Source organism: Siniperca chuatsi, linkage group LG9 (assembly GCF_020085105.1).
Source record: "Siniperca chuatsi isolate FFG_IHB_CAS linkage group LG9, ASM2008510v1, whole genome shotgun sequence".
NCBI lineage: Eukaryota > Metazoa > Chordata > Actinopteri > Centrarchiformes > Sinipercidae > Siniperca > Siniperca chuatsi.
The window spans coordinates 14,712,723-14,732,635 of NC_058050.1; the positions used below are offsets into that span (position 1 = coordinate 14,712,723).

Here is a 19,913-nt window from a genome sequence, read left to right on the forward strand (position 1 = left end):
GACCAGTGACCATATTGATCTTTTGAAGAGACAGAAAACAAAGTACTCGTATCTTTAATTCATCAGGTACCAAATGTGCTTACAGTCCACTAAAGATATAAAATCCAAGATGTTGACAATATCTACAACTGCTGCAAATCCCCTAAACTTCCCCAATGCACAATGCTACCAATAAGTCCCCAATAGCACCAAGTACATTAAATAATGATAGATAGATGTTCATTCAGCTAACTTGTTTCAACAGACTGTACAGTTAATTTGATGTAATCATCCCTTAATACCATGAAAATAATCCTTCTCCGCAAACTCATTAAGAGTCAGTTGATGTTACAAAATATAAACTATACTATAATAAAAATTAAGTAATATTGTTTAACCTATTTGTAAAACGTCAGCATGAAATGTTGTCATAATCTTGTGAAGGAATACATTTTTTGTCTGGTTATACTGAGATAGCGATACCATGAGATGGTGCTAACAACAATGCCTTTTGCACAACTCCTATATCTTGGCAAAACATACCAGCAAAAATCCTGCCTGGGGATGTTTATTTTACTCTTTATTATTTCTGTCTAATTTTTATTTATTTATTTTTTTTAATTTATTTAGTAAAAACTGAAACCGGGCAAAAACAAAATTTTAAGCAAAATCCACACTTTACATGGAGTGCTGTCTGGCTGACTGGACGCAATGCTCAATCAGTCAACCACCACCATCCTCAGGCCAGTGTGAGCTATTACAACATGACCAAATTTACCTTAAAGGGAAAATCCACCATGATAGATAAGTCACACAAGTTATAAAGTCACTCACACAGGTGTCTCTTTAAGCTGGAACTCCAATCACATATTTTATCAAGTGACGCCATTTCAAAGTGAGAGTCAATCAGTAAAATGTCACATTGGCCCCAATAATTTATGTTTGACATATGACATCTCTTTACAAATTATGCAAGACATTGTAGAGCCTAATTATAGTACAAGACATAATAAGGCTACTATACAATATCTTGGAGGCTACAAGGTCTTAAATAAATTATATGCATGATACTGCATTGTGCATCCTCAAATCAATGCGCATGTTTGTTCTTCCACACAGAGAAACAGGAAGCAGACTGCCCGGGGGTAAACAATGTGGGCCGGGAAGAGCTCGTGTCATTCAGTAGTTCAGTTTGCTGCGCAGTTGTCGTGAAAGTGAAGGGGGACGAATGAAGAGCCGCACGGTCATCTGTGAGGAGGTTAGTGACCTGAAAGAGAAGTCAAACCTCTAATGACAGGTTATTTATTGATTTTTAAGAGTTTGTTGGTCTTACTTTAACAGTATGTCGTTGACAAATCGCGAGATTGACTGGAAGCATCTTCTCACCTGTACAGCATGTGACCCCGTGTCACATGTCACATTTTTAGCTAAATTCCAAACTTGAATTTGTAAAATTTTGCTAAATGCTAAGTTCTTTGCTGAACGTTTCTCCTGTTTAGACCTTAAGGTGTGTTGGCATGCGTAGAAATAAGACTACAAAATTATATTATGTAAAATTATGAATATGCAAACATTGTTACTTTGGATCATAACAGCGTGACAGTGGTCTTACCTTGACACATTCAATCCTTAAGGGGTAAATTAGCTTATAGCATGCATAGGATATGAACAATGATTTTCTTGTTTTGTTAAGTGCCAGTGACCTATTTTTAACTTAGCCCTCACATAACAACTGGAAGTCAGTATTTCCTCTATAGGTGAGAATATAATTGTTGAAAGAAGTGAAAGAACGTCATGTTCAATGCTAAAGATATAAATGACTAAAGAGTCAATGTGTCATTCTTTATGAAAACTAGAAAAGTACCCTGTTTGATACAGTTTTCTGGATTTGCATGGGAGCAGATCTAAGGAGTGACTTGTAAAGTTTGGAGGCATCTGCCAGATGTCAGATGTTCTGAAGATCAGATAGTTCTTTTAGACCCTTCTCATTTGTGTAAATGCTTGTATGTATTAGTTTTTCCCGCTCTTCAGCTCTGTCCCGTCACACTAGTTTTCTGTGTTTCAAGGGCACATTTGATTCAGACTAAACAGAATTTCAACCCCATTGCACGCTTGACCACCTCAGCTCTGGAAGATAGAAATCATGTAACTAACTGTGCCATGATATCATCAGAAGATGTAACGCTATTTTAAGTATAAGATCTAATAAGACTGTGTTGTTATGGTTTGATGTGGCCCTGTTTTTCAGGGATCATATGATTGTACTGATTATTAGGATGATTATGTCACATCCTTGGACTAAGGGACAGCAGCAGGTCATGTGGCATGCTCTTTTAATGTGATATTAGTTCAATTACACTGGACCATAGACTGTATATTTATATACATTCTTGCTGCTGCTGATTAGTTATCATTTGATTTTAAAGGAGTAAATAGTGCTACACTGTTGCAAAGGTTATTGCAATGGTCAAACATTGTTTTAGGAATCTTTAAGAGTAAAATAAGGATAAGGATAAAAACATAAATGTTTAAACATGCTGTATTTCCTAGGGAGAGCACTTGAAGTTATTTTGTGCAGCTCAGCCTCAGCTAAAAAAGTGCATTTTTTTAAGGACCAGATGCACCTTGCTACAAGTCTGCATCTGCAGCTGTTTTAAGGTGGACTTGATGTTAACATTTCATCCATGCAAACCATTGTGGCCAGTTACAAGTAATTTTCTATGCATTTCTTTCTGCGTATCTGACCATCCCCCTTTGCACACATGAGTCTAATTTTCCAAGAAGAGACTAGACTAAGGAATAGGCAAAATGTGATTTTAAAGAGGGAAGAAAAAGAGCAGCAGACAATAGAAGGAAAACAGCAAACGTGGAATGCAGAATAATGAAACAATGTGGATCTGCAGTGAAAAATTAAAAATAGTAATTAAATGATGAGTGACAGCCTGTTTCCTGCCCCACATAGCTTAAATCAGCTTAACTAATTCAGTTGTTTTTCCAAATAGTCATATGGATTTGTAGGAATACTTCATGGGTGCCACAAACTAAAAATAACAAGCTAATAATCTGCTGTCAACAATATTTTATTCCCGCGACTGATTCACACAGTAGTAATCAATATCACAGTGACAGTGCATTAGCTGGATCAATGTAGACATTATACTACAGTAGAAGTACATTCAAATGCACTGTCCAGGCTGTCCACACTTAACTCTGAACAGGGCTATTGGGAAAGTGTTACCATGCACTAATTTAAGATTAGCTTTGCCCTCAGAGCATAGCAATGATTCTGCATTTTGGACAGCATTTATTGGGAAAGCTAATTGATACAGTGATTTTCTGATTTGATTTGAGATTAATTTGGAACACTGGACAATGTCAGCCCTGGAGAGAAGTGTTATAAGTAGTGCATTGCAGAATTAAGCAGTATATCCTGAACTACAGTGTTGTGCAACTCTTGTGAGAAGCAATGTAGAAAATATAATCTTTTGAATTTGTTTTGTTGATGAGAACAGCAGCAGTGATAATAAGCTGGAACAACCACTATGTCATGTGTTATGACTTTATTTAGTTGATAAATAGCTGCATGTTGTTCTTATGCAAAAACATGAAGATGAGAGAACTGTGACAACAGTCTGCCTTATTAACACACCAGTCAAAACAAATATAAAGTTGTTATATGTTATTTTCTGTTATCTATCTATTCATGTATACCTTTGTCACTCCTGGCTCCTTTTACTCCTCTCTCTGACTGCCCTCTCTTTTTCTTCTCTGTTACTCTGTGGTTGTGATCCAGCAGGTCTGAGTTGACCCTTGGCCCAGTTCTGCTGGTCCAACTGGGTCCTGGGCTGGTGTCAGTGATGGCAGACCATCTGCCTCCTGTTCTGCTGGAAGCCTGTGTGGTGGTAGGAGCATCTAGAGAAAAACTCCAGGAAGTCTACCAGGTATTTTGTTGGACTGTCATCCTACTAAAGATCCTAGATAACAAACGCTTTGATGTTGTTATATCATGAGGTTCATTTTAGTTTTGCTTGTACTGTCATGACTTGTGAATTTGTTGAATACCTTTAAACCCCATGTTTTATTACCTTTATCTTTTTATTACCCAGACTAGTTCCTCTTAGATTAAGGATTTCTTTTTCAAGGGAGACCGAGCCAGGAAAGCAGCATCAATGTGAAAAAAATGCCCAAAAGTCACAACTAAATTAATGTTTGAATTAAGAAAAACTGAATATTTGGCTATCCTGATGGCCTGGTGGTTAACAGACAAACCATATGACCACAACATTACTGGTTCGATTCCGGCCAGGCATGTCAAACCTCTCTCTGCCACGTGTCATGTCTGTATCTCAACTGTCAGTATCTAATAAAGACAAAATGCCCCCCCACCCCCCAAAAAATAATTTAAAAAAAGAAGCTAAATATCATCTGCAGATTCCCATGTACCAAGTCTCTTTAATGTTTTAGACTCACCAAGAAAAACCATCTTTGGCAATAAATAATTGCGCAATAAGCAAGGGAGAGGAAACACAGTGACCACTGGTCCAGACAACAAAAATATAGTCTAAATAATGCCCTGATGCTAATGATGCTAAAAAGCCATACCACCCTTTTCAAGGGTTGACGACATGTGAGTTTCAGGATCAGTTAATCAACATTTTCAAAATCAAATGTGTTTTCATTCTCTCTTCCATTACATGAGCCATAGTAATGTATGTAGGATATGTGAAATGTGTAATCGTTGCCGTCCTATCTCCCACTCAGGCCATTAACGATAATGAAACTCCAGAGCACCTCCTGTTGGAGCCGGAGGTACTGCATGTCCTGGAGCCTCCCTTTGTTAGCAGACCGCAAGCTGAGAGTGAAGCAGTGAGGTCACATGGGAAGAGGCGGCGCTCCTTTCTCAGGAAAAAGAGGGAACAACCTCCTTCAGCTGCAGCAACTCTCAGCCAAGGTCTGGTACCTGCTTGTCTGGTTTGGTACTTCTATCCACATACGCCACACGACAGACAGGTCTTAGTTTGTTTTCAAATACAAAACATCAAGGTTTCTGATTTGTCCCTGGCCTAATTTTACCTCGCAGATATTAACACTTTTAGTCTCATATGTGTGCAGTAAAAGTCCAAGAAGCCTGTGTGTTATTATTAAATCTGTATACTTTAGTTCAGAGGTACTGCATTAAATATAGATGTTATTGTGCAATATGTTACAGTAAAATACAGTAAATATGCATTGTCCAAAAAGCCTAGATATAAAATATTTTTGCTGACACAAAACATTAATGTACCTTTTTGGTGAAGTTTAGTCCAAATGCCACTGTGGGCTCATGTTTTTAAACTTCATGGTTGATATTTATGTGAAATTTCATAGTCACAATGTGATGTCATATTCATTAAATTAGCCTATTACTTTTATTACATTATTTCTTGGTATCATTAGGAAATGTTCTCATACTTTATTATATCTCTCTAATGTACATCGCCATATTTCTCAATTATTCTCCTCTCTTCTTATCCCACTAATGTGCCGATCACATAGTTTAGCTGTAAAACTTCTGTCAAACTGAATGAAGCGCTTTCCGAAGCACCAGTGACGTTTGAAGCTTCAGATGTCATCAGTCACATGATATTCTTCATTTGACGCAAGCTCCAGCACAATGTATTGAAACAGTGCGCTTCACAGGAGTGAAACAAGCTTCGGTATCATCCGTGGTCACGTTAGTGTTGGCGGATTCTTTTGTTGGCATTTTCACTTTGAAATTGAAATTGTCTCTGCACAATATACTTTAAGTCAGGAAAGACTAAATGACACGCAAAAAGCAAAAAAGGCAGTGTGATAACATGCAAAATGACTTAAGACATTGGCGTGTCATTTGGTGATACCAGGCCTCGAGGAAATCTGCACTCTGAGTGCACTCTTCTAGTTTGTTGGGTCTCTGTAAATAATATTATAAAGAGTATGGTCTAGACCTGCTCTATAGGAAAAGTGCAATGAGATAACTTCTGTTATGAATTGGCGCTATATAAATAAATAAATTGAAAATAGTTTTATATTATTTTAGCCGCTTATATTTTTGCAGGTGGAGGAGCAGACAGAAGGGAAGGAAGTGAAGATGTCGGTGTTCCTAAAGACATTGACCTTATGGCTTTACCTCAACTTTGCTTCCCGGGTATTTGATATTCCCTGCCACACACACACAAAAGGTTATGGCTGCTGTGATGAGGATAAAACATATAGATTATTTGGTCTTGGCAAAGCACTATAATGTACAGCACATGGAGCTGGACAATATATCTTTATTATAATGATATTTTGACATGAGACTTAATATTGTCTGTGATTTTAGTTATTGTGATAAATCCTACATGTTGTCTTTTCCTGGTCTTAATTGTAGTGTTACAGTGTACCATTACATTTCTTGTTCAACACATTAGACTGATCGAGGACACTGAATGAACAATGAATCAATCAATCAATATCCTACATATAAATATTTTCTGTCATCCCTAAAATGACAGAAAAGTGGTTCAAAAATTGAGATATTTGATTTTTTTTTTTTTTACATGCATGTTGTTCAGCCATACAGTAGCACAAAATTGAATCTTGTAATTGTAGTATATCATGCCTATGTGTTAACATGTTTTAATATGTTTTTCTTTTTACCAGGGGGACTCCAAGTAACCAATAAACAGGAAAATGAACAATTCCACTTCCTGGTTTTCACTGATGTCTTTGGCAACAAGACCCATGGAGTAGTAATGCAATGTTACCGACCGATGCTGGTACACAGTACTACATGTAATACTTCACACACAACAGTTAATCTAAATCTCAACTGTGTTTTACTGCTACAACCAGATCTCTAACCTAATGCAGATAAAAAGTTATTTAAGATACATTGGCCATAATTGGTGGCAACTTAATCAATTAGCACATGTCAATAAATAGCATGCTCATATTAAAAAGTTTACATAAAAATTAAACGAAATCTGTTCACTGTGTTTGTTTTTACAGGAAGGGACGTCTTTCTTCCAGAATGGAGCTGGATCATGTAAATTTTCAAAACTTTTCTCTGCCTACAGTTTCTGTGTCATATCCAAGTATCCTTACTTCACTGCACTCAAAGACTGTCTGTCATGGTGAGAAACACTGTTCTGAACCAAACTGTTTGGCTAATTAAATCGTTTTTGCTTTACCATATTTTACAAGTGTGTGGTTTTGTTGGTTCATGTTCAGTTTAGCCATATTTTTATGGCTTATGGTAATGAGTGCTAAAATGTACTTCTCAATCGGCTAACAGCGTAGGTGTATAACTTATTTTACCTGCAACATTGCTTAATCTTTATTTTAAGAGTAGCTGTGAAAAAAAGGTTGTCTGGTAACTTCATCAAAAGCGTGGTTATCACAAGTTTTGCAGGCATTGTTGCACTTGTTAATTGTTCGCACTAATGTATGTATTAAGAGAAAATTCTTCTCGTATCTCTCTCAATTTCTGTCTCTTCTGTTTCTTTGTTAGTCTGTTAATCCAGCTGAGAAGTTGTCGTTTATCAGAGATGGAGGAGAGAGTGAAGGAGTTTGCAGCCAAACTGGCACTGGTGCCTATCCCCCCTCCTGGACAACTACATTTGGTGTGTGTGTGTGCATGCGTGCGTGTGTGTGTGGTTAAGTAATGTAAGGACTTTGTTTAGACAATGTTTTTAATTACATTGTAATTGTGTAGCCAAACTGCAATGATAGGAGGATCCATTCACTCTGTGGTTACTTGTCCTAATAATATCATGAGCCACGAGCTATCAGGTTCATTTTGCTGATATAACAGACTACTACAGACTATATGAACTGATGTGTGTACATACAGTATATTCATTTTTGCTGCATCATTTGACTGTGATGCAGCCAGATAGAAGAACATAAACTATAATGCTGTGTATGTTTTGCAGATGTTTACCTTGCGTCCTCTGACCATTGTATTACCATCCAGAGAAGACAAAGACCACCCAGCTATAGATTTAGACCTCCATCTGCCTTTCTTCTGCTTCCGGCCACAGCAACTACTGCAGGTATTACACATACCTGTTGTGTTATTGTTAGTAAAACAGGAGGAGACTCACATAAACTTTGTTTGTGAATGTCTTTTTCTCTGTCTGTTTTTCTGTCCCTGTCTCTGCAGGTGCTATCTTGTCTCCTGCAGGAACAGCGGGTGGTGTTATTTTCTGCTGATTGGGCCAGACTCACGCTGGTGGCAGAGAGCTTGTTGCTTTTTCTGCAGGTCAGTTGAAAATCTATGTCTGCATATCTGCAAAGGGAACAGTTGTGTTAAATCTAAAATTTATATATCTAAAATGTTGCAAAAGGTGTTGAATCTTCCATAATCCTTCATCAAGCCATCCATCCTTGACTCTTCTGATCCATTAATTTGTCCATCCATTCCTCCCTGATCTTTCTTCCAGCCTCTGTCATGGCAGCAGCCATATGTTCCTGTCCTGGCCAGAGGCATGCTGGACTTTCTCATGGCTCCTACTGCCTTCCTCATGGGCTGCCATCTCAGCCATTTTGAAGAGGTTGCTGCTGTGAGTACACAACCTTCCAAATTAGTTTAAACTTCCAGTACAGGACAGTTTTTGTCATCAAAGTTTTCAGAGAAAGGGGGAAGTGGAAAATGAAGGGGATAATGGGAATGGTGTGTGGTGAATGTACATTAAACCGATTAATGGTACATACTAAATGTCTGGTAGCCGTTGTTTCTGTTTCTGGCCACAAAACATAGCGACTTAATTTTACTGCATCTAAATAAACAGCAGGTTTAAATACAGTTTTAGCATGTTTTATTAACAGTTCTAAGTAAATACTTTTTATTACATTTATTTCTTGTTAGTCTGTTTTTCTTTTTCTTTGTCCAAATGAATCGCATTTTTGAGGGGCTAAAGGTGCTCAAAAACTCACGAAACTTTGCACACACATCAAAAGTGGTGAAAATGTACGTCTGGGTCTTGGGCATTGGTGTGGCAAAATGGCTCCATAGCGCCCCCTACAAACATTTTAAAAAGCAGGCGGTATGCAGTATGTTTCACCTATGTGTACAAAATTTTGGAGGTACATGTATCACCCCAAGACATGCAAAAAAGCCTCTTGGAGCCATACCCTAACCCAACAGGTCAGCCATTTTGAATTGAATGTGAATTTTCTGGCCATTTTTTGCCATTTACAGGCTATGTACTTTAATAAACGCCTCCTAGAGAATTAATCGGATTGACTTTTCGCAGAGCAATCTAAAGACCTTTTGCAATGAAAGGTTATCAAAAGCTTGAGTTTTCGTTGAACAGCGTATCCGTGGCATTGAGTCGAATTTTGATGTTTCGCCATGATAGAGGAAGTTCTTATAACTTGACTGTACATGGTCAAATCTGCCCCAAACTTCATGTTTGAGAAGTCATAGCGCCACCTACTGACAACAGGAAGTTACAGGCCCTACACTCTTACAAATTACACCTACCAGGTTAACCAGATCCACCTCAAATTTGTTCACCAAAGTCTTGGAAGACCTTGATGATGTTTCATTGTGAAGATTGTGAGTTTCCATCAAAGAACGTTGTCGTGGCGACGCATTATTTGCCAGGCAACATGAAGTTGTTGTAACTTGAGTGTAAATTGTCCAATCTACCCCATATTTCACATGTTTGATAAGAGTCCTGGCCTGAGCACATCTTCATGCCAATTAGGACTTGTAGTCATTGCGCCACTTAATGGCAACAGGAAGTAAGCCTTGCGTGACAATCATAATTTGATTTACATGAAATTTTCAGGGTGTGGTTCACACTTAATTTACTGGAACATAATGTATAATTAGTGGGTGTTCTCTAGCACCACATAGTGGATGTAGAAAGTGACATTCAACTCCTCCGTGCAGTGTCCAAAACACATGAAAATTCGAAGCTGCGTCGACCGACCTCCGGCAACAACGCTGCTTGCAGCTTTAATTTATTCTTGATCTTCCTCCATCCAGGAAACAGATGATCTGATCCTCATCAACATTGATAACGGTAGTGTCTCCACTTCTTGTTCTGAGACTGTTGACCTACCAGAGATTCCCCCGGCTGCTGCAGACTGCTTCACACAGAGGTACTCACTGTAATACCAAGAATAATACAACTACTGCAAATTTCTACTAGTACTATACAGAAATACAAACAAACAAACAAGATGCATATGGATTTGGATTTGGACTGTAAATGTATGACTTTACTGATCCAGTAACCTTTTCTCAAACTTGGCAAGAGATATGAATAAGTTTATACAATATGAGTGTGTTTTTGTAGGTCTCTGTCCCTGCAGATACATTTTGACCTGTATCAGTGTCACCGTGCAAGCTGCACTGACATCAGTGAGCAACGTGTACAGAGAAGAGCGTGGCAACATAACCTCAACCACGACATCCAGAGGATCACACTGGAACTGATTGTCAACATATTCAGGTTTTGTGTGTGTTCTTTGTGTACTGAGATCTAATGTGACACAAAACAAAATGTTATATTAATATATATATATATATATGTATGTATATAACAGGGATGTTAGCAGTCATCTGAACTATGAACATCGAGTATTTAACAGTGAAGAGTTCCTGAAAACCAGAGAACCAGCTGAACAGTTTTTTTACAAGAAGGTAAATACTAACTTGGTAAAATCAAATATTATTATTTTTTTTTTACCTTAGCTGACATCTCTTAGCAGACATAGGGTGCTGGGCCAGGTGCTCATCTTCAAATTAACATGGCTGTGTTGCAGGTGTTGGAGACACACATCTTCCATTCCTTCCTCAAGGATCGTCTCAATAGGAAAATGGACAACTTTGCTCGAATGGAACTCGGGCTGCAGAAGTAAGTTTTAGTATTAAACCTAAATGTAGAAAGCCTCAAACAAAATGATAATATTCATAAAGTTTACCACTTGATCTGTGTGTACTCTCGTTGATATAAATGGGGTCGGACAAAATCTTAAAAACACCTTGTGGTATAACTCAGTGCAGTTCACCACAACCAACAGCCCTAAAAAAGACCATAAAGTTGAATCAACACCTCTCTAATCCAGTTTCAACAAAACCTGAACATTATAATCTTCATTAAGGTAGGATTTATTGCAGGGCTGTTTTTTAGACTGCATTAGTTTTAGCTTTTCTATCACTTGTTGTTTAGGATGAAGGCTATGGTTGAAGTCCCACGCAGACCCACCATACAGGAGATTCAAGCCCGGAGAAAGAGTTCTATTATAGAGAGCAGGCTGAGTAAGAGACTGGGGATGAGCCTCCCTAACCTCAAAGATGACCAAACTATCAGCTTACAAAGAAACACCCTCCTGACCAGGATCATCATGTCTGACCCCGGTGAGACTGGAGAGGAAGTTTAGGCATAACAAAGTGTCAAGATGTTTACAAAGTAACTGGAAAAGATTAAACTTTTCTCTGTTTCTCTCCCATTCTTGCCTTCGCCTCCTCCTCCTCCTCCCCACATAATCTCTCTCCCTGTGCTCCCTAACTATTTGTCTACTAGCGTTGAGAGCTCCTCCTAAGCCGGTAAAGGTGTTTAAGCTCCCAGATTTCCCAGCCTCTCTGTCCTTCCACTCTGTCCAAAGTTATTACAGTGAGCTGATCCAGCAGCTTGGCAAGGCCATCTTCTCTGTCCAAAACGAGAACCCTACTCTGCTGGCCAGGTATTCTGCTTTTATCATTCCTTTGGCTCCTCTTGTCGTTCTTTCAGGAACAACCCTATCATTCCTGTTTTCTTTATTTTAATTTGCACAATAAAGGGTTTTACCACGTTACAACATCTGTCTGTTTACATTTCTAGTTAATTCCTTTCACTTTCAGTTGTTTCCCCCCTCCATTCCTCCTCTTGTTAATCTTCTTTATTCCACTAAAAAACTTGCTGGTGTTGACTCCAAAGATTCATGGCTTGAGCATAATAATTTTTTCCTCTGCAGATTCTACTATTTGCGTGGTTTCATCAACACATTGTGTTCGCGACGGCTCGATGCTCTGGGTGATTTCCAGAACCTCTACAAAACAGACACCGCCATTTTCCCCACACAGCTGGTCACATGGCTCGTGGACTCACTGCACCGAGATGAGAGACAGCAAGCTGACAGACGACCTGAACTCAAGAGACTCATCCTCAAGGTCAGTCAGTTTACACAATCATTATTCCTCTTGTATAAGTGGTGGTTGGAGGGCAAACTAAATTTTTGTATTATGTTTGGTTATCAGTTATCATAATCACCAACAGAGTGCCTCTGTTGGTGATTATGTATTGAGGGTGGACGTGATCTTGTTTTTTTCATCTATTAGGTGAAGACAGAGAACAAGAAGCCGTTGGTGCAGCCTGATGACCATGTCAAGAAGTTTGAGCTTCCCCAAAAGCATCTGCATCAGGAAGAGTTTGTGCGTTACGTCCAGGCGTGCAGGATTGTTAAGGATGTAGCAACCATACACCGTTTATTTGATGCTCTCGCTGACGGTAAGTGAGGACAAGAAGGCTGATATGTGTAGTTTAGAGATCTCTTTTCATATTTAATATTGTTATGAATTGTATAAAACCTTGCGATATCAAACCTCAGACTTACTGTAATAATTCTGTATTTTGTAACCAGCAGTGTGATTCAAGGCAAAGTGCTAAAACTTCTGTACCATCACTGGTGCGAATTCAAGTTCCAAATCCATGACGACAGATTGGTAAATCTTTAAGGCATTTTGTTTCTTTGGCATTTTTTAAGAATCCTTTGATTAGATGTGCTCTCAGCTGTCATAGTGGGCACAGAAGTGACTATATAGTATTATTTTCTCCACCAGCATTACATGAAAGAATTTTAAATCGATTTCATCACTTGTTGCTGACATAGTGGAATCAAGCAGCTCTCAGATGATCTGTTACACTCTTTTAATGCTCTGTAAGCATAAAGTACAGTCTGTACAGCACGTTCTCTTTTGCAACTACAGCCACAGATTGCAAAATGAACCCTGCCACACATAAATGCAAAACAAGTGTCCAACTGAAGTGAATAGATACACTGTATTTTTCTATAGTATGTATTATATTTTTACCTATTGAGATGAAAGAGCTGAAAGGAGAATGAATGTTGGACTTAACATTCATCAGGTGGCTGGAAACACGACTCCAAATGAATGCTAAGGTGGCTCCGTATCTGCTGGATGTGTAAATAAGTAACTGCTAGCTAACAGTTGCACTGATAATTTGCTTTGGTCTTGTAACAAAACAGTGGATAAAATGATCTCTCAAAACACGGCAGTGGCGGATGGCCGCCCACCATTGAGTCTGGTTCTGTCCAAGGTTTCTGCCTCTTAAAAGGAAGTTTTTTCTTGCCACTGTCGCCAAGTGCTTGCTCATGGTGGGATTTGTTGGGCCTCTGTAAATAATATTATAAAGAGTACGGTCTAGACCTGTTCTATAGGAAAAGTGCAATGAGATAACTTCTGTTATGAATTATAATATAAATAAAATTGAATTGAAACTGAATTGAATTGAATCAGCTTTCTTATGCTTTCTGTGTAGATCTAATCTATTGTTTTCTGTCAGCCACATCATGATAAGGCACTATTGATCTTCGGAGGGAAATTAAGTATTACAGATTTCTAGTTAGTAAGTCTAATTAGTAAGTCAAAGGAATGTGGACTTGCTGTGAAGTCTCAGTTTAGAACAGACAGAAAGAAAGAGGGGATGTCATGTGACAAGGGTCATGAAATGGATTCAGACTTAAGACTAATTGTGAATTTTCTCAACATGGTTTTCCCCATCTTTGTTTACATTTTTATCACACGTGAAAGGTAATCATGCATGGCTAGATGGAACAGTACTGTAACAGGACTGAACAACAAATAGAATGGCTTGTAATTGTCGTGTCAGGCGGTCATTTAGTAAGCTATAATGGACAATATGCACTATTCAAATATATCTGAGGTTGAATGTGAAACTAACTTCATCTATTTGTGTCTGTGAACATGTTTTCAGCTTGCATTTGCACAGTTCTTTCCCCCTTAATGTGTCAACATGTCTTTGTCTTGCATATGTTTGTCTGTCTGCTTGCACGCCTCTCTCTGTCCCAGGCCAGCTAAAGCAGGTGGACCCCGAACTCTTCAGAGTCTTCTACACCTTCTGGAAGGAGACAGAGGTTGAGGCACAAGATGTCAACTTGCCCTCTGGGGTCATAGACCATCTTGACAACAGCGAGTGTGTCTACAAGTTGTCGTCGTGTGTCAAGACCTCCCACGGCGTCGGTAAAATTGCCATGACGCAGAAACGTCTGTTTTTGCTTACAGAGGGACAACCAGGCTTTCTGGAAATTACAAAGTTCAGAGACATACAGGTCAAGTGTCTTTAATCCCTTTTCTCTGAATTATTTGTTATTTGGAATCTTAATTCATTACCCTGCACTCCTATTTTAATAAATAATTCCCCCAACTCTGTGCAGGAGGTGAAGATTGCCTCAGCTCCCTTTCTTCTTGTTCGTATTCCTTCCCTTCGCATCCAGACCTCTGGCAGACCTGAGGTGTTTGAGGCCAACTTGAAGACAGAGACTGAACTCTGGAACCTTGTGGTGAAAGAGATGTGGGCCGGGCGCAAGATGGCTGACCAACACAAGGTAAGTCGGCAAAGAGCTCCTGAAATATGGCTGGCCTAGCCTGGCCACATTTGCTGTCAGTCCAACAAAAAAGGATGTGATGGCATGGGTCTGACATAGCCAACCAGAGCTTACATCAAAATGGGAAATGCATCTAGAATTAGTCAGTTACGTGGGCTTCAATTACAGTGAATGAATGCCAGTGAATATTTGCAGAGACTGGTGTAAGTGTGACCTCAGCATTACTCTTCTAGTTGGTATGCCTGCAGCTGACAAATGGTGCAAATTGGCATATAACCTAATACTGGCTGTTTATTTTATTGATTTTGTGTATTTTATTTCTTTATATTTCATCATCCACCGTGATATTTTATTTCTCTTGTTGTGAAGCACTTTGTACTTTGTTTTGATAAGAGCTCTATAAATAAAGTTTTAATATTATTATTATTATTCTTTAGGACCCTCAATACATGACTCAGGCTCTGACCAACGTCCTGTTAATGGATGCTGTCATGGGCTGCCTGCAGACCCAGAGGTCCATCATTGCTGCCTCAAAGCTGGCCTACTTTGACAAGATCAAACATGAAGGTCTGGTCTCACTCTTGTGCTGCTTTTTCTGCTTCTTGTTCTTTTTTTCTTTCTTTTCACGCAAATAAATAGTATCATTTTGCTTGTAGACATTCTGATTCAAAATCTGAGTTGCCATTATTCTTTATAGAACTGCAACTAATCTAACTAATGATTCACTAAGACTAACTATCTAACTAATGATTATTTTTATTATGGATGTGAGTGTGACGATTATTTTCTTGATTACTGAATGAATTATTAGGTCTATAAAATGGCAGAAAATAGTGCTAAATAATTAGTTTCAGATAATTTTCTGTCATACAACTAATTGTTTTAGCTTTAAATGCTTTGTTTCTTTCTCACTCTCCCTCTTCTGTGTCTCTCTTTATACCATTCTCCACTCACCTTCTCTTTCATCTTCATTCATTCATTGTGTTTGTCTCTGACCAGTGCCCATGATGGTGCCTAAAACTACCTCAGAGACTCTAAAACACAAGATCAACCCATCACTGGACCTGGCTGAACCTCGGACTGTACATGTGCTGCTATACACACCAGGTACTATGTGGAGCAATCTACAGAGTGTGTGATTATTTGTTCATGATTGTTAATTTTGAATGCCCTAGTTTCGCACAGTATATCTCCCTGTTGTCTCCTTGTTGATATTAACTGTCCTTTACAGTTCAGAGCATCAAAGAAGCTTCTGTGCGGTGATAATCAGTTTATGTGTTTAATGGTAATCAGTGTTCACACACTGATCCCATCAGAGCAGAGAGATTATCATGTGCCTCTCGTTTTCTGTAAGCTCTATTCCCCTGTTTAATTTACTGTATGTCTGCTGTACACTATTTGTTAAATTCTTGAGACATCCACTGTCAAATGTTGTTATGTTGTCCTAATGAGCATTCAGGTCAACATTTTCAGTATTTGTTCCTGCAGTCATGAATCTCTGTTTCTGTGCATGAATTTGCATGTAGGTATCAAAACTGTAAATTAGACTCTGAGCTGTTGTATCTCAGTTTGGCAGGTTAAAAAATTTTAGGTTTGCATTTGTCAGTATCTTCTTCTTCTTTCGGCTACTCTTCCTCACTGGCAAACCGGGCCCCGCCCAACCCGGCATGGAGATCTGATGATCCGCATATTTGTGTTCAAATTGAGTTCAAAGAACTTAATACAGCAGACAAACAAGATTTTAAGAAGTGATAGAGGCAACACACCAAAATAGTGGCTGAGTGTGCATTGATTTGTTTTTTATTTCCATCAAAATCCCTGCCAATAACTACAGCAATTTATAACCTGTTTGTCAGGACAGTGGAAAAATCTGAAATGTGTCAAAGTGTCAGCTCTCACAATTCACTGGTCCACTCCTCTCTCACCCTTTGTCTCTTTCTCACATTCTTCAGGTCAGTTGACTTCCAGTGACTCAGAAGGTGAAATGAACCCAAAACTGTGGGTGGCTCTCAGTGGGGGCAAAGTGGTTGTGTTTGATGCAGCTAGCTGGTCCATGCTGCAGGACTGCATCCAGGTCGGAGAGTCGCAGCTGGTGAGAGCAGACATGCTGTACTAGGAGTAACATTTATTTAAAGAGAACTCCACCAATTTTACACATCAAAGTCTGTTTAAGGGCTTTGGGGAATACTACTGCATATGTGAAAAAAAGTTGTAAAGGCTTTTGTGGCTCCCAAGTGTGCGTTAGTTGGGGCTAAAGACAAGTCAGACCTTTGTAGTCCGCTCCTCATGTCAGCTAGAGGCTAGTGGCTTGAGGCTACATTTGCTGCTACTACCTTAACACACCCGAATCTCCAACTGAACTGTCGGTGGTCCAGTTGTATTGTGGGTAATGTAGGCAGCAGACAAGAAAGAAGAATGCATGGAATAAAAAGAGATCTCTGGTTCTGCTGCATCGATTTGAATACTTTTTCTTTTAAACTGTCTGTGATGAGTCTGACTATGTTGTAGGAATGCAATGCTAAATTGGTCGAGTACTCTTTGAAATTTAATGTATTTAAACTTTATATCAGCTCTTATCATGGCTGCCACTTAGATACTTCCGGATCGTTTCACTCTGTTAGGAACCTTCCTAAGCAAAAAAAGACTATTTGACCGCAACCTGAGTTCCCATGTCACATCTTCTTCTATGTAGAACTGCATGGTGGGGTTGATCCAGAAGCAGGTGTGGATTGGCTCACAGGACTCCGTAATCTACATCATTGACAGTCACAGCATGTCCTGCAACAAACAGCTGACTGAACACAGACATGAAGTGACTGGACTCACAGTGGACAGCAGGGATCAACACAACAGGTAGAGACATGATCATCTCTAGTTCAGTTGTCAGTTTTAGCAGGTTAAACATTAAAAGCACTTTTATAAAAGGTGAGTCTAAATGTGTAAATGGACGTGTTGCAGCACTGTAGAAGCATATGTGTTTAATCACTCTTTTTAAATTGTCTTTCCCAGTCAGCAGACATACTCCTGCAGCTGTGATGGGACTATTCTGCAGTGGGACTCAGCCGGTCTCAAAGTGAAGCAACAGTTCCACCTCAGCTGTGACCGTCTCTCCTCCATACAGATCTTTGATGGCACACTGTGGTGCTGTAAGTGCACACATATCCCTTCACTTTCTACTCTTAAACAGTTGTTTTTGCTAATGTTTTTCACACACTAACACTCAAATAGTAAACTCCAGCAGCATGAATTGCTCTCCGCTGAAAGCATCTTTGCTGCTCACTGGCTGCATGTACCCAATTCTCTATCTGTCAATGTAGCTTTTAATTCCTTCTTTACTATCAAAGTTATCCTCATTTTATAGTGTAAACTATATGGCAACTATAAGATCTATATCCCTCTCTGAACTTGCCTGAACTCAACCAACAGCTGATAATGATTTGTTGAACAAAAGTGTCTGTGTATGTGCAGGTTGTGGTGACAGCATTGTGGAGCTGAAAAAGAGTGGGACCCCACAAAGAAGGATCGCACTTCCTGACGACCTACGAAGCATGCCCAGCAGCTTTAGCAGCTTCATTGTCATCCCAGAGGTGATTTTGCAATCCTCAACAAATATGTCTATCAATTGAGCAAGTTAGCAGCCATTTAGTGGTTTTGCAACAATTATGCAAGCCAGATATTAAACAGGTCATAGAAAAAAATACTCCCATGAGTTTGGCATCTAGACTGTTATAATGTAGCTGGCACAAGGAATCACTTCAACCACTGAAACTAAGAGATTCAGATATTTACTGACAACTTTTCCCAAGACTTGATATGCATATACACTTGATTATAATTTCTTTGGCTGCCAAAGATGTTGGTATGCCTACAAACTCCATGCTGGCTACAGATAAAATGCTTTTTGTCTGTGTTTGACAATATCAAAATGTTTGTACATGCTAAAAGTATACATGTGACTTCCCAGTTGTGTGTGTTTGTTCCAGCGAGGTCAGTTGTGGACAGGCTGTGCAGACTCAGGGGAGCTGTGTCTCTGGCACACTAACAACTGCAAACGTCCATCCAAGAGAATTTCCCTGCCAGGCAGTTCAGGAGTCACGTGTATGATTCAAGTCAAGGACCAGGTGAGCTAGGATACATGAGTGCTAACATGTTTGTACCTGTAATTTGTCATGAATTGTTAGGTAAATTCTGTAACTCAAACAGCATTATTTTTTTTGTCTGTATCTGTGTTGCGAACTCTCCTCTTGTCACATTTTTCCCTTTCTTTTTTCCCCCTATTCAATCATCACTTACCCACTGCTACCTTTCCTTGATGCCCTCTCCTCCCCTCAGATCTGGGTGGGCTGTCGTGGTTGGAGCGGTGTCGGAGGTCACTGTGACAGTCAGCTGAGAAGTCAGGTGTTGGTGATGGACCCAGAGAGCCACACTGTGGCAAAGGAGCTGCAGGCTCATTCAGACAGCATCCAGACACTCTGCTCTGCTGAGGATCGGTACGTCTTGAGTGGCTCTGCATGCCGCGATGGCAAGATCGCCATCTGGAAAGTCGAGTAGAGAACAGAGACAGAGAAAGCGCAAGTAAAGCAAGAGAGGCACTTGTGAGGACATGCACAAGACATGACAAATGTTTGCCCTTTGTGTATTTGACTGTGATAAGATCATCCTGTGGGAGGCTGAGTAGAGCAAGAGTGGAGACAGGAGGACAAAATAGTGAAGAGTGAGTTTTCTGCTGGTAGTTAAAATCACAAAATGGTAAAAACAGCCCTTAAAGATGGCATTTTGTGCCCTTAAACAAAATATGTGACATTGGTTTCTGACACTGGTACTGGACTTTGAAGAGCAGATCTTTTTCATCTTGGAAACAAACCTTCTACGCACATGAGATGTGAAAAAAGGTCAAGTGTGTGCCTTCTCTATATTCTGTTTTAAAAACTTGATTTAGTCTAGATGTTAACAGCAGTAAGATATTGAAATGCCTCAATATAATTGTCATTCATGTTTCATTGTCAAGCACTGATATTAAATTCCATTTTCAGGTATTATCATGTACCGTTTGTTTGTGTGTGAGCCTATGTGCAGTCCTGTTCTAGGTTGCTTACTGTTTTGTCACCTCCAGACATAGTCTATTTTAGAAAGTGATGAACCTGACTACTGCTGAATGATTGTGATATGATTTACATTTATAGATTTCAAAAGTTAGGTTCAGTTAAAAACATTCAATTTAGGTGTTTTCTTGAAATACTAATACAGTCGACTGTCCGCCTGCTATGACATGTTGCTGTTAATTTTCA

At 39.2% G+C, this 19,913-nt stretch overlaps 1 protein-coding gene across 3 annotated transcripts; it reads left to right on the plus strand.

The window, feature by feature from the left end:
• The first annotated feature begins 1,065 nt into the window (after window positions 1-1,065).
• Window positions 1,066-19,661, plus strand: LOC122881312 (DENN domain-containing protein 3-like). 3 transcript variants are annotated; one of them, XM_044207338.1, is made up of 28 exons: window positions 1,066-1,237; window positions 3,773-3,920; window positions 4,741-4,930; window positions 6,056-6,145; window positions 6,643-6,758; window positions 6,991-7,115; window positions 7,493-7,604; window positions 7,917-8,036; window positions 8,147-8,245; window positions 8,427-8,546; window positions 9,980-10,095; window positions 10,293-10,448; window positions 10,543-10,639; window positions 10,762-10,853; window positions 11,169-11,356; window positions 11,523-11,682; window positions 11,953-12,148; window positions 12,317-12,485; window positions 14,090-14,349; window positions 14,455-14,625; window positions 15,063-15,192; window positions 15,625-15,732; window positions 16,578-16,717; window positions 17,318-17,478; window positions 17,635-17,771; window positions 18,094-18,212; window positions 18,609-18,746; window positions 18,958-19,661. In XM_044207338.1, exons 2-28 carry the CDS (start codon window positions 3,837-3,839, stop codon window positions 19,174-19,176), a joined length of 3,813 nt encoding a protein of 1,270 aa, XP_044063273.1. In that variant the 5' UTR covers window positions 1,066-1,237; window positions 3,773-3,836; the 3' UTR covers window positions 19,177-19,661. The 3 variants fall into 3 exon arrangements, with proteins under 3 accessions (XP_044063273.1, XP_044063274.1, XP_044063275.1); XM_044207339.1 differs by having other exon boundaries at window positions 3,776-3,920; XM_044207340.1 differs by lacking the exon at window positions 1,066-1,237 and adding an exon at window positions 1,256-1,276 and having other exon boundaries at window positions 3,776-3,920.
• Window positions 19,662-19,913: the final 252 nt, after the last annotated feature.